General features: G+C 55.0%; 1 protein-coding gene and 1 non-coding gene across 3 annotated transcripts; both read left to right on the top strand.

Moving 5' to 3' along the window:
- Window positions 1-1,194: 1,194 nt before the first annotated feature.
- NOP53 (NOP53 ribosome biogenesis factor) lies at window positions 1,195-11,052 on the top strand. Of its 2 annotated transcripts, XM_059904575.1 has the most exons (13): window positions 1,195-1,523; window positions 2,289-2,353; window positions 4,199-4,307; window positions 4,948-5,147; window positions 5,497-5,567; window positions 6,725-6,820; window positions 8,103-8,207; window positions 8,280-8,483; window positions 9,210-9,385; window positions 9,613-9,679; window positions 10,496-10,572; window positions 10,669-10,725; window positions 10,992-11,052. In XM_059904575.1, exons 1-13 carry the CDS (start codon window positions 1,195-1,197, stop codon window positions 10,996-10,998), a joined length of 1,563 nt encoding a protein of 520 aa, XP_059760558.1. In that variant the 3' UTR covers window positions 10,999-11,052. The 2 variants fall into 2 exon arrangements, with proteins under 2 accessions (XP_059760558.1, XP_059760559.1); XM_059904576.1 differs by lacking the exon at window positions 10,992-11,052 and having other exon boundaries at window positions 10,669-10,729.
- LOC132354395 (small nucleolar RNA SNORD23) lies at window positions 9,726-9,836 on the top strand. Its single transcript, XR_009499264.1, has one exon. It is a non-coding gene; the product is annotated as a small nucleolar RNA SNORD23 (small nucleolar RNA).
- Window positions 11,053-21,229: the final 10,177 nt, after the last annotated feature.

The raw sequence follows: 21,229 nt of genomic DNA, 5'->3' as shown, positions 1-21,229 counted from the left end.
GTGTGTGCCAACTTGGTTACAAGGTGCCCCCGTCCCCCTCCCTGCCGGCCGACGTCCACCCACACAACCTGGGTACACAGCTCCTGACACGTAACACCGAGGACAAGCGGGCTCCCGGAGGGGGAGGAGGTGATACTGCCCATCAGGACCACCAAAGTGTGCGCACGCGCTCGCTCACGCCCAGGGGGGGACCCCGCTCGTGGTCCCGCCGACTCACACCCAAGGCCACACCCACGGCCCCCGGGACACGCTGGCCTCGCGCCCTCCCCGCCCACGCGCGCCCGGTGGCGCGGCTCCCGGCGCCCCCTGGTGGACACACGCGAGCTAGGCTGGCCGGTCGCTGAAACCCCTGCCCCAGGTGGTGGGTGATCAGGTCTCCAGGGCCGAATCCCGGGCCTGTCACCTTCCCCAGGCCGAGTTCCGCTGTGTGAACCCCCCTCCCCCCGGCGCCTTCCTTCTCTGTGCCTTTTTCCTTTTCGAGTGGAGAACGGCCTTATGAGGCTCTGGATCCCTACGGATGGTTGCCAGAGCCCAAGGGCATCTGAGCTCCCTTCCTTATTTGTAAACAGCATAGATTAATTGATTCTAAGATAAAGTCTCAGGGGGCGAGGTAATAACAATAGTTAACATTTAGATCCCGGCAGTCTTAAGGGTTTTGTATATATTACCTTGTTTAATCTCCAGAACAACCTATGAGGCAGATGAACCATTATCGCCCCCATTTTACGGATGAAGCAACTGAGGCACAACTATGTAGCTTACCCAAGATTAATGATTCTGAGCCTGTGCTTCTAGGGTTCTAATAATGTATGTTTCTAACATTTCTCGCACGTAATGTTCTGTGCTCCCAACCTCGACATTCCGAAAACTCTCTGATTTCCAAGATGCTAGGGTTGGAACATTGACAGGTCAAACGTTCTGAGATTGGAAAGTCTCGTGTGCCGAATCTGCCACTGACGGGTATAACTTCTCTTTTTTAAGAAAACTAGATTTTTAAAAAATTCAACAAATTAAAAATGATACTCAGATTTTAAAAGTATTCCTAGGCGGCCGGGAAAGGTGTTTCGCCTAAGGCTAGAGCCCCAAACCTACAACCTGGGGCGGACCGGAATCTGCAGAAGAGGGAGGAGCCATTTATCCTTTACCAAGATAGTAGCCTCCCCGCCCCTTTGCGGCTCCAGCCACCCTACCAAGATGGCGGAAGCCGGAAGTAGGTCACGGGAGGGGGCGGGATTTCGGCGCGCGCATGCCCCAAACCGGATTTCCGGGAGCCGGAGAGCAAGTTCTTCCTTTAACAAGATGGCGGTGGGAAAGGGTGGTGGTGGCGGCGGGCAGTGCTCGAAAAGCGAGGCCGATTCCGGCTTCCTGGGGCTGCGGCCCACTTCGGTGGACCCGGCGCTGAGGCGGCGGCGGCGAGGCCCAAGAAATAAGAAGCGGGGCTGGCGGCGGCTCGCTCAGGAGCCGCTGGGATTGGAGGTCGATCAGTTCCTGGAGGACGTGCGGCTGCAGGAGCGCACGAGCGGGTGAGTGGGGCGGGACTGCGGACAGCTGGGCCACGTTCTGTGTGGCGGGGTGCGAGGCCGAGCTGCCTGGGGGGACTTCCGGGGGCCTGGGAGCCCCTGTCCGGCACCGCTGGGGAAGCCGAGGGGATGGACTGGGAACTCCGGGTGACAGCCTGGGGGGCTTAATAGGGTCACCGGGTGCAAGACGCCCAGTTAAATTAGAATCCAGGTAAACCACACTTTTCCGGTATCAGTACGTACCATGCACCCAGCCTAGTTTAGTGCGTTGTTTTTTTTTTTTTTAATTAATTAATTTATTTATTTATTATTAGCCGCGTTGGGTTTTCGTTTCTGTGCGAGGGCTTTCTCCAGTTGCGGCGAGCGGGGGCCACTCTTCATCGCAGTGCGCGGGCCTTTCACTGTCGCGGCCTCTCTTGTTGCGGAGCACAGGCTCCAGACGCGCAGGCTCAGTAGTTGTGGCGCACGGGCCCAGTTGCTCCGCGGCATGTGGGACCTTCCCAGACCAGGGCTCGAACCCGTGTCCCCTGCATTGGCAGGCAGATTCTCAACCACTGCGCCACCAGGGAAGCCCTAGTGCGTTTTAAGTAGTAAAATCTGCAAACTGGAGGGAGGGGCTCTGGCCTGGAGGGGTCCCAGGCGGGAAGATCGTACTTGAATGAGCATAACAGGAAAGCCGAGCCCGGAGAGGTTAAACCTGCTCCTTCCGCAGCTTCGTGCCCCTCTCCCCCACATGTATGGCTGACATTCTGAATTTCCATCTCCCAGTGGCTTGATATCAGAGGCCCCCGATGAAAAACTCTTCTTCGTGGACACTGGCTCCAAGAATGAAGGTGAGGAAGGGTTTCTTTGGCGGGTGTATGGCAATGATTAGTCCTTATTGAGGCTCCCTCAGCCTCTAAAAGGATCTGTGTTAATGACGTGGCTTGGGTGGCAAAGACCTGCAAAAAAAGGTCTTTACTATATAAACAAGAGGATCTGGAAGGAACAGAAAGCAAGTTAGGGACTAACCTAAAGAACTCATTTTTTTTTGTGAGGTTTCAGAGAGGTCTCAATGCCCAGAGAATCCAGTCGGGATCTGCCTTGTTGAGTAGATAATCATAAATCAGGAGGTCTCCGTTAATTTGCAGAAAACTAAGTCAAGGACTTGTTGTAGAATCATAACTGTTTTACTCAATAAGATGTTTGTCCTTTAATGAGAACAAAAGGATCAACTTGAATAAGTTGGTAAGAGACTCCTCTTGACCTGCTTGCTTTAATTTGCCAAAATGCAGGGTCAGGACCTTCTAAAACAAGTGGAGGAGAAGCAAGTTAGGGTTTGCTTTAGTGAGTAATAAGGTTTACTGTCAATATCTGGAAAAACAGATGAAGAATAAGCAATTTGTTTTAAGGAGGGGCTAGAAAAGCTAAGGGGTCCGTTTTAACCGGAAAGCCGATAGCTTTAATGAGCAAAATGTCAGGCTGCTGTAACAGCAGGATGGCCTTTATGAGCATGTATGAGATCAGTCAAGGGATCTGGTCTAAGGGAAATGAAAGGACCTCTTGGAGGAGAGCGGTCTTTGAGGGAGCAGGTAAGGAAGGGGTATTAAAGAGGTTGACTTTCACAGGAGTGAGGAGATCTGCTCTGTGAACAGAAGGGGAAGGCAGGGAGCTGCCCTGGTGAACAGGCGAGGAAGTCGTTACAGATTCTGCTTTAGGTTTTAAAAAAAAAAAAAAAAAAAGTAGAAGGATAACAGTGATTGCGTGCTTCCACGGGTGATCACTGTGCTGTGGGATCTTGAAATACGATGGACCCTTGAACAGTGCAGGGGTCGGGGGCACTGACGTTCCATGGGGTCGAAAATCCATGTGTGATTTGTAGTCGGCCCTCTGTACCTTGGTTCCACATCTGTGGATTCAACTAACTGCAGATCGTATGTTCCTGTAGTATTTGCTATTGAAACAAATCCTGGTATAAGTGGACTCCCACAGTTCAAACCCTTGTTGTTCAATGGTCAGCTGCAATTATTGGGTTGGCCGAAAAGTTGGTTTGGGTTTTTCCGTAAGATGTTATGGCAAACCCCGAACGACGTTTTTAGTCAACCCGATACATCTCCGCCTGATCCTGTGAGGCAGGCATTAAACCTCATTTTGGCAGCACAGAGGAGCAAAGTCACTCTCATGAGGTCCCTTAGCAAATGGAAGGATGCGGATTCGATCCTAGTATGTTTTGTTCTAGAGTTCTTTTTACTATTAGGCTTTAGAAGTAAAAGCAGAAAATGCTGTTGTGCTAAGAATCGGCCGTCTTGGGTCCTGAGTCCAGCTCCCTGGGCCTCATGTCGCCTGACCACCTGCTTTCTTCCTTGTTAGCATTAATGGTTCTGTGGCCACTTCCCTGTTGCCTCTGGAAGCCCCTTGTCTGCAGGGCTGTGGGTCTGACTCCTCTGTGTCCCCAGCACAGGGCTGCCTCCAGCTGGCCCAGGAAATGGGTGTGGTGTGGGGAGTCACAGCTTGGGCACCCTGGGCCCTGCCTTTGCAGGGGCCTCTTTCCTCAGGTGGGAGCCTGGGGTCAGCCTGGGGCCTCCTGGTCTGTACTGGGATGCAGGTCTCCAGGGGAGCTGGAATGAGGGGAGTGGGAAGTTGGTCTTGGGTAGTGAGGAGGCCTGAGGCCTTAATTCTTTCCTTTCTCCCACCCCCAGAGCTGAACAAGAAGAGGACCAAAGGTCAGAAGAAGTCGCTGCTTCTCAAGAAACCCCTTCGGATCGACCTCATCCTAGAGAACACATCCAAGGTTCCTGCACCCAAAGAGTGAGTGTCCCACCACCCCCAGACCCTCCTTCTCCTCTGGTTCTGGCCTCACACCCTTCTGTGCAGGCCCTACTCACTTCCTGACCCTAAAGGAATTCTGGGGAGGGAGGGTGATAGGTGAAGGGCACTGGAGGGGAGGATGGGGTCGGATTTGCGCTTTGGAGAGCGGATTGGGGGCAGTGAGGCTGGGGCCAGGGCGCTGTGGCTGGGCGGGTGAGGATGGGCCTGGACGGGGCCGAGGGCTCTGGGGATGGAAGGGGGGGCTGGGTGGGCAGCCACGGCCAGGGTGTGGGTCAGGCAGGGCTTAGTGGCTGACCCCTGAAGTGGGGGTGGGGCGTGGACGGCTGATGGGGCGGACAGTGGGGCGACGCTGAGGTTGGTTTTGAAATGGTGTGTGCGGTCCCTGGGAGACAGCCAGGGCAAGGGCCCCAGGGGCTGTTGTGTTGTCAGGTCTGGGGCTCAGGAGAGAGGCCTGGGCTGGGGGCAGACACGGGGAGATGGTCTCCGAAGCTGCTGGATCGAGTGAGGAGTAGGGAAGCCTGAGGAGGCCCCTGTGGAGGGAGGAGACGCTGGGCTGCCTGGCGGGGGCGGGGGGAGCCCGCCTCACCCGCTGCGCCTGCGCCGCTTCTCCCCGGCCCAGCGTCCTTGCCCACCAGGTCCCCAACGCCAGGAAGCTCAAGCGGAAGCAGCAGCTATGGGAGAGGCTGGCAAAGCAGGGCGAACTGCCCCGGGAGGCGCGCAGGGCTCAGGCCCGGCTCCTCAACCCTCCTGCGGCCAGAGCCAAGCCCGGGCCCCAGGACACGGTCGAGCGGCCCTTCTACGACCTTTGGGTCAAAGACAGTGAGTGTCCCTGCTGCCGCGCACCGTATCTGAGGGGGGCGCCCTGCGGGCGTTGCTTTGAGGGTCTTCGGCAGAGTCAGGTGTCTTGAAGTGGCACCATTTTCCCGCTCGTGCTCCCCTTTTCCAAGTGGCCGGCTCCTGCCCTTCCGCCTTGGGTCTCTTCTGCTTTCTGGACCCCGTCCACGTGCTCGTTTGCCTGGCATTCGAAGCCGTCTGGGGTCTGAGAGTCAGTCCTTCCCGGGCCGTCTTCCGGTCAGTGCTTCGCTGCCATCTTAAGGGAGGAGGGCTGGGAGGGAGCCCCTCAGGGCCCCGATGTTCCCCCAGCAGCCGCCCCTCGCTGCCTCCGCAGACCCTCTGGACCGGCCCTTGGAGCGCCAGGACCCTTTTTTCCTGGAGCAGACCAAGAAGAAAGGTGTGAAGGTGAGAATTCGTCAGAAGGGCGTCCGGGGCGATAGGGGTCAGAGCCCGGGGCTGGGGAGCGTTCGGGCCGTGGGGCCGCGGCGTCCGAACCCGACCGGCCTGTGACCCGGAGCCCACTTGCTGGAGCTGGGCAGGCAGTCCCGCCGCCGGGGCACAGAGCAGAGCGGTGGCAGGCCAGTGGGACATGCTTTAGGGAGAGGAGGGAAACCTTCACTGGAAAGTAAGATGGTACTAAGGGGCCGGAGACCTGGTGGAGCGAGCGAGCCTGCAGAGATGGGAGGGCAGAGCCTCCGGCGAGGGGGGGCTGTAGGGTGCGGAGGCCCGCTGGTCGGGCGTGGGAGGAGGCTGCGGGGAGCCCACTTGGGCTGTGGGCGTCTATCCTAAGTGCTTTTGCACACGGGAGCGGTGGGGTTGTGGGGTGCTCTGAGGAGGTGGGACAGGTGGGGGCGGGCACCCCAGCACGGGGGTGGAGGGGGCGACCCAAGGCAAGTCCTCGGGCGGAAGCACCCAGCCTGGCGGGCAGTTGGCTGTGGGGAGGGGCAGGGGGCGTCAGGGGCGACCCCCAGGCTTCTGCTGGAGACGGGGGGCCTCTGCTGGGGTGGAGGCCGGCCGGGCAGGGGCGCGGCAAGTCCGTACCGGGAGCTGCTGCTCAGAGCTGGGCGTGCACTCGGGGCCCCTGGGGGTTTGTTAAAGCACAGGTTCTGGTTAGCGGGTTTCAGGTGAGCCCGGGGCCCTGCGTTTCTCCCAAGCTCCCGGGGGCGCAGGGCGACACTCTGAGTGTCCGTCAGCCCTTGTCTGTGGTGTCCTGCGCTGACAGACGCAGAACCTCGTGCCCTCTGCCGAGCACAGCTGCCGATCTCAGTGATGGCCTGATGACCGTACCGTACGGTTTTGCAAGTCTCACCCCCCCCACCGCTCTGGCGACAGGGACCCTACTCAGGAAAGGCAAGCAGGGTCCCTGCGTGCTCGTCCTGGGGTTGCTGCGCCCGCGGTACCAGCTGTCCATCGTTCCGGATGCCGCAGGCACCTCCTAGCTTGAAGGCCGTGTGCCGTGCTGAGGCCTCTGCCGCCTCCCGGGCCCGGGGTCCCAGCACTTGTCGGAGCTTGAGTCATGGCGCTCCCGGGCCTTACCCTTTCTTGGTCTCGTCCTCCTCCAGCGGCCGCAGCATCTCCACACCAAGCCCTCCCAGGCGCCTGCCGTGGAGGTGACGCCCGCGGGAGCTTCCTACAACCCATCCTTTGAGGACCACCAGGTACGCCGCCCCGCCAGGCCTCTCAGTTGGTGCTTGGCCGCTTGGTTGGCGTGCCCTCCCAGGGCTCGTGGTCCAGTCGGGGAGACAGACCTGTTCCCAGACAGTGATGACCCAGAGTGGGCAGGGGTGGGATGGAAGGGCACGGGGGGGGCATCAGACCCAGCCTTGGGAGTCAGGGAGGGCTTGCTAGAGAAGGGGGCATCAGAGCTGAGACGGGGGGGCAGTTTGTTATGGTAAGAGAGGAAGGAAGGGGGGTGTTCCAGGCGGAGGGAACAGCATGTGCAAAGGCCCAGAGATGGGTGAGACCGTGGTACCTTTCAGGAACTCTGTGGGACATAAATGCAAAAGGCTTTCAACTGTTGGCAACAAAACGTGTGACCGAGTAAGCTTTGTGCAAGGGCGAAGGTAGTTTAGCAACAGGAAGAGCTGGTGGCAAGAGTCAGTGTTTATCTCACAGACATCTGCTGGGTACAGGTGTCACGAACAGAGAGGGGACAAACCCCCGCCCTTTGGGAGCTCAGGTTCCTGGAGAGAAATCGAGGTCGCTGAGTAGACGCAGGTGCTCCTGTGAATGCTGTTCAGCGTTGTTCACCGTGAGACAGACTCTTAGCTGAGCAGGGACGGGGGGCCGCGTGCCTCTCCCGGGGAACAGCATCTACGGGAGCCGGCAGCGCTGCGCGAAGCACTGAGAGGACGAGGCCGGCCGCAGGCGGAGGAACTGCGCGCAGAGGCTGCTCACCGGGAGATGCTGTCTTCTTCTGTTTCTTTCTTTTTTAACATAATCACTTTATCAAGATACGATTTCCACGCATGTGATTCACTCACCTACAGGACACGGTTCAGTGGTGTTTAGTATATGCAGAGTTGTGCGGCCGTCACTACAGTCAATTTTAGAACATTTTCATCACCCCAGAAAGAAACCTAACGCCCATCAGCCGTCACCCCCCGATTCCCCATTTCCCTTGGTCTCGGGCATCCACGACTTCTTCCTGTCTGTGTGCATGTGCCTGTTCAGGGCACTTCCTAGAAGTGGAACCCTGCAGTGTGTAGAGACCAGACTGTCCTTTGAGAGAACGGGCAGAGCAGACGGGAGGTTAGGGATTAGAAACCCCCTTGGGCCGGTGCAGGGAGGCCAGGGAGAGGAGGGGGCGCCTGGGCCGTCGAGGGGGTGGGCTGAGCCCTGGGGTGGGGGTGCAGGTGGGAGGTAAGAGGGCCGGGTCGGTAACTCCCAGGAGAGGCCTCCAGGGCCTGGGTCCTCACCTGCGTCCGCGCCCCCTCCCAGACGCTGCTCCGGGCGGCCCACGAGGTGGAGCTGCGGCGGCAGAAGGCAGCAGAGCAGCTGGAGCGGCGGCTGGCCCCGCCGGCCTCGGAGCAGGCGGCCACGCAGGTGAGCCGGGCCCGCGCACCCCCCCTGCCCGCCCGCTCCCTGCCGTGCACCTGACCCGCCCCCTCCCCCCAGGAGTCTGCCTTCCAGGAGATGTGCCAGGGGCTGCTGGAGGAGTCGGACGGGGAAGGGGAGCCGGGCGAGGGCCAGGATGAGGGGCCCGAGGCTGGAGGGGACCGGGCCGCGCGAGCAGAGGCCTCGCCCACAGCCGTCCGCCCGGTCTCCACGGAGAAGAAGACAGAGCAGCGGCGGCGGCGGGAGAAGGCCGCCCGGATGCTGGTGAGCACCGTGGGCCCCGTCTGCTCTGCCCGGTCCCGCAGCCTGGTTTCTCCTGTCGGCAGCCTGCTCTTTTGGGCTGTTTGGGATCCTTGAAGCTGCTTTGTCAGCTGAGACCTAGTTCCTGGCATCCTCCAGATGCCTCTCTGGGCTCAGAGGATGCAGCGGGGAACACGCCAGGTCAGGCCTGCTGCCCTGGTGATGATGTTCGGGTGGGGGGTGGGGAGGGTTTATGAACCACAGACAGAGAAAAACGGGTAAGGAAGGTCGGTTCAGAAACCAAGCGCTGGGCTTCCCTGGTGGCGCAGTGGTTAAGAATCCGCCTGCCAATGCAGGGGACACGGGTTCGAGCCCTGGTCCAGGAAAATCCCACATGCTGCGGAGCAACTAAGCCCGTGTGCCACAACTACTGAGCCTGCGCTCTAGAGCCCACGAGCCACAACTGCTGAAGCCCGTGCGCCTAGAGCCTGTGCTCCGCAACAAGAGAAGCCACCACAATGAGAAGCCCGCGCACTGCAACGAAGAGTAGCCCCTGCTCGCCGCAACTAGAGAAAGCCCACACGCAGCAACAAAGATGCAGCCAAAAACAAATAAATAAATTTTTTAAAAAAAGAAAAGAAAGCAAGCACTGTGGCGAAACAGCTGCTGTGACCTGGGAGCAGGTGGAGGAAAGGCCCCCCGGGGCCGGGTCGTGCTCGGCCTGGCCTCTGACCTCGCCCGTCCCCGCAGAGGGTGCAGCAGGCTGCCGTGCGGGCCGCCCGGCTTCGGCACCAGGAGGTCTTCAGGCTGCGAGGGATCAAGGCGCAGGTGGCGCAGCGGCTGGCGGAGCTGGCTCGACAGCAGGAGCGGCGGCAGGCACGGCGGCTGGCAGAGGCGGACAGACCCCGCCGGCTGGGGCGGCTCAAGTGAGGCCCGGGCTGGGGGCTCCCTGGGAGGCCGGGAGGGGTCCAAATCCCCCATCTGGCGCCTTCCTATCTTTGCTCAGCCTGGGCCCCTCCTGGGAGACCATCTCTTTCCCCCAAAGTTCCGTGTTCTCAACCCAACTGCCCAGCCTGTTGTTCCCAAGAGGGGTCTTTGGCCTGTGTCCTGGGCCAGGCTGACCCCCCCCTCCCGGACGCCCCGCATTCCCCAGGTATCAGGACCCCGACATTGACGTGCAGCTCAGCTCGGAGCTGTCTGACTCACTCAGGACCCTGAAGGTACTTGTGTGGCTGGGGGGCTGGGGTGCTGTAGGGGAGACGCCCGTGCCTGGTGATGATACCCATCCTTGCTCCCCACGTCCCCCAGGGACTATGGGCGACATCATGGCTGCCCCCAGGCTGGGCTGGTTGGGCTGATGCCTGGGGGCTGAGGGCACGGGGTCCCCGGGGGTGAGGGGCCGAGTGATGGATAGTTGGAGCCTGGGGCCCTCAGAAGACCGTTCCTCCTGGCCAGGTCCCATTGTAGCCCCTGGTCTCCGGCCCCCACTCTCAGCGTCTTCAGTCCCAGAGGGGTCTTCCTAAAGCTCAAAGTAGACCCTGTTCCTCCCCCACTCAGAACCTGCTGTGGCTCCCCAGTGCCTCCAGCTCCTCACACGGCCACGGACTCGGTGTGGTCCACGGACTCTGTGTGCTCCACGGACTCTGTGTGCTCCACGGACTCTGTGTGGTCCGGCGCGCCTTGGGGCTCCGGCCACCTGTACTTTAGTGGGCCGACCGTGCACTCTTCTTCTGACCCCGCCTTTGCCCCTGCTGCTCCCTCTGCCGGCCACGCCCACTCCCCCTTCTCCAGCCTCCTTCCTGTTGCTTCTTCCAGACCCAGCTCAGGGCCGGCCCACGGCTCAGTACCTGTCACCCCATGAGCTCAGGGCCGGGCTGAGCCCCTGGTGTACGTGAGGCCAGACTGGGGGCCTTGGCTAATGGGGGGACTGTGGGGCTGACACCCCCCACCACCACCACACTGGACCCTGTGGAGCGGTCAGGGCCGTAGGGTTTCTGCCTGGCACCCGCTGAGGCCTCCCTGTCCGTGTCTCGCAGCCTGAGGGCAACATCCTCCGTGACCGGTTCAAGAGCTTCCAGAGGAGAAACATGATCGAGCCTCGGGAGCGAGCCAAGTGAGAGCCGGGGGCTGCCATGCGGGGCGGGCATCGGGAACCTTCCCGCGCCGGAGGGGCTTGAGGTCGCCGACTGCTCTCTTCTCCCTCCCCCAGGTTCAAGCGCAAGTACAAAGTGAAGCTGGTGGAGAAGCGGGCGTTCCGCGAGATCCAGTGAGCGGCACTCCCCTTCTCCCTAGTGGTCCCCAGCGGTCCCGGGGCCCTCCCAGACCCGGTCGCCGTGGCCAGTGATGGAGCGATGCTCCCTTGGCCAGGCCTGGGACAGGGTCAGCCTGCCAGAGCCACCTGACCGCAGAGTCAGGCCAGGGAGGGTCCCCGAGGGGAAATGGAAGGGCCCACACCAGAAGAGGGGGTGTCACGTGGATGAGGATGTGGGGCCCCGCACCCCTGTCTACCCTCAGCCTCCCCTCTGTCCCCAGGTTGTAGCTGCTGCGAGATGTTGGAGCCCCCGCCCTTCAATAAAGCACCTTCTGACCAACACCTCAGGCTTTGCGTGTGACTTGTCTCCCTCCTGGGGGCAGCTCTGCCTGTCCCCCCTCTAGCACACAGGGATGTGGGTACCAGGGCCTTCGTCTCCACCAAAGCCTGCTGGGAAGCCAGGGCGTGGCAGAGGGCCTGTCCAGCAGAGGCAGGGTAGCCGTCCGTCCCGGGAGTGAGCAGCGGCTTACAGAAGTAGGCAGAGGAGACGGGCCTGCCGCTGTTGGGTGTGGGAAGGGAGGGCTGCACTTGGGTTTCTGGTGGGGGGAGGTGGCCCATTGCACTGCAGTGACGGAGGCGGACCTTGACCGCAGGCACCTTGACTGCAGGCGTGTCACGTTCAGAGCAGCAGCTGAAGTTTGCTACCCGCCTATCCTTTCTCATCAAGCCCTCGCGACAGCCAGTTTAGGAGGGCTGGAATTATCTATCCCCGCCCCGCCCCCTTTTTCTTCGGCCGCACCGTGCTGCAGGCGGCATCTGTTACGTGACCGAGATTGAACCTTCGCCCCCTGCCGTGGAAGCGCAGAGTCTTAACCACTGGGCCGCCAGGGAGGTCTCCATCCCTATCCCCTTTCTAAAGGTGAGGAAATGGAAGCCCATGAAAGGAGGTTGATCCCCCACCCCCACTTTAAAGGACTTAAAAACACTTATTCTACAAGTAATAAAAGACTGTGGTCTCACTGTAAGTCATTGATACGGTTCATATACATACCAGAGAAATGTGAACGTCACCCCTGACCTTTGCCCTCCATCCTAATCCTCTGCAGAGGTAGCTGTCTCTGCAGTTTGCTCTGAAGGGTTCCGTCATGTTCCACGTGTGAGTCTGTTAAATTACATACGTATACATTGGAAAATAGTGTTTTAATTTTTCTGTGTCTGGGATAGGATCATACCATATGTGGTTCTGTAACTTGCCGTTTAGCACATGTTGGGGAATTTATGTCTGTGTAGGGTGCGTCCTCATTCTTTTTCTCAGCTGCAGAGAATTCCACTGTACAACCATGCTGTGATTCCACTCACCCAGACCCATATTGCTCCTGGTGAAGCTGGAGGGGATACCTGTGTACCTGTGCCGTTTCACATGTGTGTGTAGGACAAGTACCTGGAAGTGAATCTCTGGGCTACAGGGAAAGTGTATCTAAAAGGTCATTTGGATCCAGCCAAAATGCTCTCTGCATATAGGAGTCCCCCCCCTTGTTTGCTCATAGCTTTACTACGGTATGGTCTCACTTTTTATTTTATCGTGCATGGTTACCAGTAAGGTTGAGCACCTTTTCATATGATCACTGGTGGTTTCTTCCATGCTGGTTCAAATCTTTGGACCATTTTCCTCCTGGGCTGTTTTCTTGTTTGTTTATAGTAGCTCTTTATTTATTATGGGTCTGAAGACTGTCATACATGTCACAGACATTTCTCCCAGGCTCTTCCTTTTGACTTTGTGCATGGTATCTTGTCAGGAGTGTCCATTGCTTTTAGTTTTCTGTTAGTCTTTCTCTATTTTTTATCATGGCCTTTAGGCAGGTTGCTCCAGGACAAGATGTTTATAAAAATATAGCAGGCAATTTATAAAACAAATGGCTGAAGGGAGAGACTAACGTCAGAGCCTCCTCCTTCCCGCCACATCACAATTTAAGGAACTGTTCCTGCTGTTCCTCCCCTTCTCCCATCTTAAAAAGGACTGTTACACAGACAAGAAAACTGCAGTGTGCGTGTGTGTATAGGGGAGGGGGCAGAGGATGGTAGGTTGAGGTGCAAATGGAAGCCACTTGGTGTCTGCTAACGCCTTAAGCCCCAGCCTTTGACCCAGTAACTTCATCCTGGGGAGGGAGTCTGAAGGAAGCTGCTGGAAAAAGGGAGGAAACTCTTAATGTCCAGAGATGGCCAGCAGAGCATCTGTCAAATGCTGGGTTACCCGGGGGATGGAGAGGTCCCAGCTACCCGAGGGCAGATTCTGCCAGCCGGGGCATTAGGCAGAGTCCTCAGGAAGTTCTCACTGTTTAATGTCCTGGGGAAATGCGTCTGTTCCCCTGTGTGCAAAAAACACGGGGTAACAGCAAAGACAGGTTTGTGGGTTTCCCTGCATATCAATTACATTTCACTTCTGATTTTTACATTAAAAGAAAAAAATTTAAAATGCTGAACTCTAGTTAAAGATTTGCAAGCTGCAGTGGTGCCCTGATGTCTGCAACTTCTTTTTTTTTTTTTTTTTTTTTTTTTTTGCAACTTCTTTTTGAAATGCATAAAATAAAGGGGATGAACGGACAGATAGGGGAGGGACAGATGCCCAGATGCGTCATCAAACAAGTTCAGGGAAATGTTAACGGTAGAATCTAGGTGCTGGTGCACATGGGTGCTCCCAGGAAAACTCGGTTGCCTTTACCGTTTGAAAATCTTGCTAATAATTATTGGGAAAAAGCACATTGGGATTTAGCATGATGCTGATGGAACCTTAAGGTTCAAAGTCAATTACTTGCACTGGTCCCTTCCAAGGTCCTACACCTCCTTTCGAACTTGTAACTTACTATTTTTCCTGTAGCGGGTCCCTCAAATTGTAAAAGCTTCAGGCACCACAAAACCTGAATCTGCCCAATTGTGGTATTAAAAAAAGTGAATTACCCACCAGTTGAGTGATGCCTGAATAAATGATAGTGCATCTATACTGCAGAGGGAGCTAGAGTTGGTTATTTAAAGGATGGAGGCCATCTGTAGGCAGCAGCCTTAAATTGTGGTTAAGAGCATGGACTTGGGAGCTAGAATCTTGATTTCAAATCCCAGCTCCGTTACATACTAGCTGTGTGACCTCGTGAAGGTTACTTCACTTCTCTGTGCCCCAGAGTCCCCATCTGCAAAATGGACATAATGATAGTGCCTACTTCATTGGGTTATTCCAAGGGTGGCGTCTGCACACAGAAGTGCTTAGGACAGGGGCCTGGCACAGAGTAAGCCCTAGATGAGTGTATTATAATGTTAGGGAAAAACAAAAATGGGAAAAAAAAAAGTGTGGAAACTTGCAATCTGTGCCAAAGACTCCTCACACATGCTCTTACCTTTTGACCCACTGATTGCACTCTTGGGAACATGCCTGAAGGAAATGGCCGGAAATTTGGGGAAAAGCATAATGCAGAGGCAGGTCAGTCAGAGCGCTGTGTAGAATGGAAGGAAGCGTGGTAATGGCCATGGGGTGGGCCTGGCCACTCAGGGGAGGGAGGCCTCTGCGGCCACTAACCCAGGGGTCGGAAGCATGCGTAATAACCGGAATGTGTTTATGTTCTGCTCTTTTGTGGAATAAAGGAAACAGGATCTGCCCCCATCCATGCTGGGCTTCATTGAACTAACCCTGTGCCCAGAGTCTCTTGGGTGGGGGATTCCAGGGGATGCTTTTTCCATCTTCAGCCTTTTTCCAGCTTTTCCAAACTTTTTTAAAAATAGGAATTCAAAATATGGACATAGATGCCTTGATGTGCTGTTTGGAAGATTAGAAACAGAAACAGTCCAAATATAGACAATGGGAAATGGGTTTTTATAAGTGAGATGTCTACACGATGGGATATTTCATCACCATTTAAGAAAAAAAAACAGCTTTGGGGAGAATATTTTTGGGGGGAAGGGGAGGAATTTTTAATGATCGGGGGAAATACTTATGGTCTGTCTTAGAGAACTGTTAAATGGGGAAAGGATTATGACTCTGACTAGTTTAAAAATGTAAATAAACACATAGGCAGAGAAAGGCATTTGGGAAGATGTACACCAGGGTTAACAGGGGCTAAACTCCGATGGTGAATGATGCTAGATTTGTATCTTCCTCCTTAAATCTGCTTTTATGTATCTTCTCCACTTCACTGGGGCGAACCCTGGGTGAGCTTTGCCAACCTCCACCCACCCTCCTTACAGCAGGGGCTGGAGGCAGCAACTGCATTTCCCAGACGCCCTCGCAGCTGGATTCTAGGTGTAGGACAGGCCCCAGCGGTTAGAGTCCTTCCAGAGACATGGACGGCAGAAGTGACCCCAGGGTCACAGCCAGGACTGGGCGTTCTTGAGCCCAGAGGTTCCCTGGAAGCAGGTGGGTTCTGTGCAGCCGTCCTGGGCATTATCCCCAGAGCCCAGCCTAGAGCCTGCTGCCCCAGACTCCCTTGGTTTTGTAAGCACCTGATTCCCTGTATTAAATCCCTTCCTGTTTAAAACACCTGGAGTGGTTTCTAGTTAGGCTCTGATCCCTGCCCAAGATGCATTGTTTTTACGCTCAGGAAAGTAATTTTTAAAATTCTAAGAGCTTTCCGAGGTCTGCAAGAAACTAAACCATTTCTGTGACGTTTTTGCTGTGTTCATTTGCCATCCAAAGAGATGCTGGCCCAGAGAGGGCAAGGGGCTTACCCAAGACCACACAGTTGCTAAGAGTCAGGGGCCAGGCGGAACTTTGTCCATTCCACTTAGAGAGCCCAGCCTTCCATGAATAAGGCAGGAGCACAGATAGATAGATGGCTGAGGACACCTCCAACCCTTTGTGCTCACCTGCCCCACAAGTTCATGGTGGGGGGAGGGGGTAATTGACCTATGGTCTAAAATCCTCCTGTGACCCAAACTCTAGAGTGACACATTAAGTCCCCCAGGCCAAAAACCTGGCAACATCATGGATTCCTCCCTTTCCTTTAATGATAATGTCATTTAAACAATTAATACTTGTTCCATAATTAGAAGGCTGTCTCTGTCCCATGTCCTTGTTCTGGTCCCAGTGTGACAGGCGTTACTGTGCTCCCCCCACCTCTGTTTTTCTTTACCACTGAGGAGTCTGAAGCACAGACAAGGGAAGTGACTTGCCCAGATTTGAGATTCTACCCGGGTCATATCCATTCTCCCTTTGAAAGAGCTCTTGCATTTGTCCCCACCCCCAGTCACCCACCCAGGTACTAACTCCAAAATACTGAGTCCTCTCCTAGTAATTGACATTTGAGCAGAGACTGGAATAAAACAAGGGAGGGAGCCATGAAGATAGGACAGGAAAAATTGTTTCCAGGTGGAGAGAACAGCCAGTGCAAAGGCCCTGGGGTTGGGAGCCTCAGGAAGGGCAAAGAGACCTGGGCGCCTGCAGCCAAGGGAACCAAAGAGAGAATGTGGGAGGTGAGGCCCATGATGCAACCTGAGAAGACATCATGCAGTGCCATTCAGACCATGTGAGGAGAGAGAGTCCCTCTGGCTGTGGTTGGGGAACAGACTGTTGGGGGCAAGAGATGAAGCGAGAAAGCAGCTGCAGTAGTCCAGGTGGGAAATGAGAGTGCTGGACCAGGGTGGAATCAGTGGAGGGGAGAAGCAGTCAGATTCTGGATCCATTTTGAAGGTGGAATGCGCAGATTGGCCGAGAGGTTGCACGTGGGCGTGAGAGGGTGGAGAGAGACCGAGGATGACACCGAGGATATTCTGGGTGGAACATTTGGATGGAGGGGGATGCCCGATGAGGAGATGGGACATAGATGGTTTGGGGAACACAGGTTCCAGGAAGTAAAGCACTAACACGTTCCTGGCTGGTGAGGAGAAGCAGAGGGAGACAGAGAATGCATGAGAACTGAACGGACGGAGGGGGAATAGTAAAAAGCTGGTTAACTAAGATGGGGACAACTCAAGTAAAAGTGGGTTTGGGGCAGAGAAATTCGGGTTGAATTTTGACCAGATCAAGCCTGAGTTGCCTAATAGGCTTGTAAAAGGCAAAGTGGCGGAAGTGGCCGGACCCAGGAGTTCAGAGGCCCGGTCAGGGAGAGACTGGGGTGGTCAGCGAGTGGGTACTGGTGGCATTTGAGGCAGTGGGAGCTAAGTAAACAAAAGCAGGAGGAGAGAGGGGGATGGGAGAGGGAGGGAAGGAGGAGTGGAAGCGAGCGGGGATCAGCAAAAGGGACCCAGCAAAAGCGGCCAGAGAGGTGGGAGGGAATCTGGACTGCAGAGGAACCACTCCCACGAGGCTGGACGTGCCCCAGAAGGGAGGAGGGTTGGCCAGGAGGTCGGGTCCGGGATGGATCGCTGAGAACTGTCCTGGGGATCCAGGGCGGGGACGCCCCTGGTGACCATGCCTGGAGCGGTCTCGTGGCGCCGCCCGTGGTCCTACGTGAACATTAACGTCCCCCTCTCCCAGAGTGTCGGGCGCGGACCGTCAGGTGCAGGATCTCGGAAGTTCTAGGACCAACGAGTAGAGATGCTGGAGAGGCGGTGGCCGCCAGGGGGCGCCGAGAGCACACGCCCGGAACCAGCTGGCCTGGAGGTTCCCGGGCGACCCTAACTCCCCCTCACCCTTACCCAAGACCCCTCAAAGGACCACATTGCAGCAGGCGGGATAAAAGCTAGACCCTCCCCCCAGGCGAGCGGCAACGCTTTCTGAATGGGTGGAGCAGATCGGAGGCGGGGGTCGGCAGGGGTCCTGGACATGGAGAGGTGGTGGTGGGGTGAGCTGTAAAAGGGCGAGGGCCAGAGGGAGCACAGGAGAGACAGGGACCCTGCCATGAAGGGCGTGTGTAGATCCCGGTGGGGTCGAGGGCAGGAGGGGCGGAGACAGTTACTCAAAGGTTCTTGTCACTTTGCTGTAGGCAAGGCGTGTCAGGCCTCACCTCTGACGACTCCCCTGTCCCACCTGCCCTGTGCCTTCTCCCATTTGCCAGGCAGAGACCTTACCCAGAACCCCTAGGGGCTGGCAGGCATCATTTCAGCCCACCCATCCATCACTGGATCCATCTATCCATCTATCAATCCATCCATTTCCATCCACTTATCTGTCCATTGGTCCATCCATTTATCCATGCATCCAAACATAAAGAGTGCATGCTGTATGGTTTCGTTTATACAAAGTTCTAGAACAGGCCAAACTCACGTATGTATGGTGATAGAGGATTGTGGTGACCCTTGTTGGGTAACTGACAGGGAAGATGCGTGAGAAAACTTCCTGGGGAACCGGAAATGACCTATATCTTGATATGGGAGATGGTTAAATGGTGTTATACATGTGAAAATTACACTGAGCTGTAACTTTAATATTTGTGCACTATACTGTGTTAAAAAGGTAATTTTAAAAAAAAGAGGATGGTCAGGGAAGGCCTCGCCTAGGAGGTGACATTTGAATAAACACTCCTGTCACCAGCACCACTGAAAGTTCCGAGGCTTCTGCAGGTACCGTATTCCTCAGTGTAGCCCGCACCAAAATACTTGCCCTAGTTCCTTTGGGTACCATATTCACCAGAATATGTCACACAAGTTCCTGCCTCCTACCGTTTGCACCTGTGTCGGTGGCTCAGTATGCCCCATGTGAATGAAAGAGGCCTGATGGAAACTCGGTGGGACTTTGGACAAATCTGCCTCCAGTGGAAGAAGAGCCTATAAGCCCTACTTTACAACATTTAAAATGGGAAATATGCCCTTTCCCTTTAAGGATGTAAGTTGGCTTCTTATCGGCCAAGGTCCAGTCTGCAAGGAAGTGAACCCCCTCCCCCAACTCTCCCCCATCCAACTTGCCTGAATTCTAAGCGCCTGGTACTGGCCTAGAAAGAGATAAGAATTATCACAGGGAGAGGAAGATAAGAATTCTCCTGGTGTTAACAAATGACTTAGTTTGCATTCCTGTTTCACAGACATTAAAAATAAATAAATTTATTTATTATTTTTGGCTGTGTTGGGTCTTCGTTGCTGTGCGTGGGCTTTCTCTAGTTGCAGCGAGCGGGGACTACTCTTCGCTGCGGTGTGTGGGCTTCTCATTGTGGTGGCTTCTCTTGTTGCAGAGCACGGGCTATAGAGCGGACGGGCTTCAGTAGATGCGGTGCGTGGGCTCAGTAGTTGTGGCTCATGGGCTCTAGAGCAGCAGGCTCAGTAGTTGCGGCGCACGGGCTTAGTTGCCCCGCGGCATGTGGGATCTTCCTGGACCAGGGCTCGAACCCATGTCCCCTGCATTGGCAGGTGGATTCCTAACCACTGTGCCACCAGGGAAGCCCCACATACATTTTTTATACTATTCAATTGTAGCCATTAATATAAGAGACTCTCTAATAAGCTTACTAAGTATTTTCTTAAAGATGTGTTTATCTGACAAGTATTTACTGAGTGCTAGCCGCATGCCACTCACCACTTTAGATGCTGGACACATACCAGGAGGGAAGAAAAAACAGAAAAACACGGAGTGCACATTCTAGGCGGGGGAGACGGCTAACAGCTTAAAACAACAAAAACAAAAAAAAAACCCTAAAGTAAGATACATAGAATGTCAAGGGCGTAAGTGCCATGAGAAAAAGGGGGTACAGAGGGCTGGAAGAGGTGTTGCAATTTTAAATAGGGTGTCAGGGAAGAAGTGACATTTGAGCAAAGATATGAAGTAAGGAAAGAGCCCTGCGACTGTCTGAAGGAAAAGTGTTCTAGGCAGTGGGAACAGTAAATGCAAAATCTCTGAGGTGGGGACTTCTCTGGTGGGCCAGTTGTTAAGAATCCGCCTTCCAATGTTGGGGAACTAAGATCCCACACGCCGTGGGGCAACTAAGCCTGCGTGCGGCAACTACTGAGCCTGCGCGTCTGGATCCCATGCGCCACAACTAGAGAGAAGCTCGCGTGCTGCAACAAAGATCCCGCGTGCCGCCACTAAGACCCAACGCAGCTGAATAAATAAAAAGATAAAACAAACAAACAAAAAAACCCCCAAATCTCTGAGGTGGATACATGCTAAAATGCAGACAAACCTCGAAAAAGTTATGCTAAGTCAGACACAGAAGATCCTGTAGGGACTTCCCTGGAGGTCCAGTGGTTAAGACTTTGCCTTCCAATGAAAGGGTGCAGGTTCATTCCCTGGTCAAGGAGCTAAGATCCCACATGCCTCGCGGCCACAAAAACAAAAACAAAAACAAAACATAAAGCAAAAGCAATATTGTAACAAATTCAATAAAGACTTAAAAAATGGTCCACATCAAAAAAAAAAAAACTTAAAAAAAAATCACGTATTGTATGATTCCATTTACACGAAATGTCCAGAACAGGCAAATCCATAGAGACAGAAGGTAAATGAGTGGTTTCCAGGGGCTGGGGGGAGGGGGGGGAGTGGGGAGTGACCGCTTAATGGGTACAGGCCTCCTTTTGGGGTGATGAAAATGTCTTGGAACTAGATAGAGGTGCCGGTTGCACAACATTGTGACTGTACCAAATGCTTCTAATGTTAAGTCTTAGATTAGGTGTATTTTACCACAATTAAAACACACACAACTCCCATCTCCCATTGCCACCATTTCCTATAAGAAATGATGACAAGACCATTTTTTTTAAAAAACAGAATGTACTCTGTGAATGTACCAAATGCCACTGAATCGTACATTCTAAGATGGTTAATTTTATGCGATGTGAATTTAACCTCAATTTTTAAAAAAGGAAAAAACTCCACAAAACCCCAAAAACTCTGAAGAGGCGTGTCAGTTTTGTTCCGGGAAGAGCAAGGAGGCCAGTGTAGTTGGAGCGTAGTGAGGAGGGCATAAGATCAGAGAGGTAAAGAGGGGGTCAGAACATCTGGGCCTGTGGTCCACGGTGATGACTTTGGGTGTTGGAGCGGGGCGTGTGCAGACGCTGGTGGGGACCGGCGCCCCCTGGCGGCCGCATAGGGAACAGACTGTGAGGGAAAGTAGGGTAGAGCAGGAGCTCCCTGAGTCCTTCCCCGAGGTGGTAGGGTCTCCAACAGCGCCCGCAATTGGAGGTGCAGAGGGGTGGGTACATCCGGGATACATTGTGAAAGTAAATCCACCATCACTGACTGATCTACAAAGAAAGAAGCCAATGCACTCCAAGTTTTTTTTGCCTGGTCTGGAGTTGCCATTTCGAGACGGGGAAGACCGGAGAAGGAGGGGCCCAGAGGTGGGGTGGGCGAATCAGGACCTCAGGTTGCTGGTGTCCTTTAGATGCCCAATTGTCGGTGTCAAGTAGGCAGTTGGATGTAAAAACCTGGCATTCAGGAGTGGAAGTATGCATTTGGAATTTGCATTAATTATATCCCAAACCCGTGAAAAATGCCCATTCTCTCCGTACCTAGTGCAGTAGAGTAGAAATTTCATAAAGCGATTCCTGGCAGCCCCCTCAAGCCCACACACAATGGAACAGCGAACAGCGTGGCGTAGTTTGTGTTTTAGACTTTTTCTTTCACGTACCCTCCTCCCTCTGGGTCTGACCAGGGTTACCAGTTGTGTCA

This window comes from Balaenoptera ricei, chromosome 19, assembly GCF_028023285.1.
Source record: "Balaenoptera ricei isolate mBalRic1 chromosome 19, mBalRic1.hap2, whole genome shotgun sequence".
In the NCBI taxonomy this organism is placed as follows: Eukaryota; Metazoa; Chordata; class Mammalia; order Artiodactyla; family Balaenopteridae; genus Balaenoptera; species Balaenoptera ricei.
The sequence above is the reverse complement of the archived record's forward strand: the minus strand, read 5'-3'. Positions and strand labels throughout refer to the sequence as shown.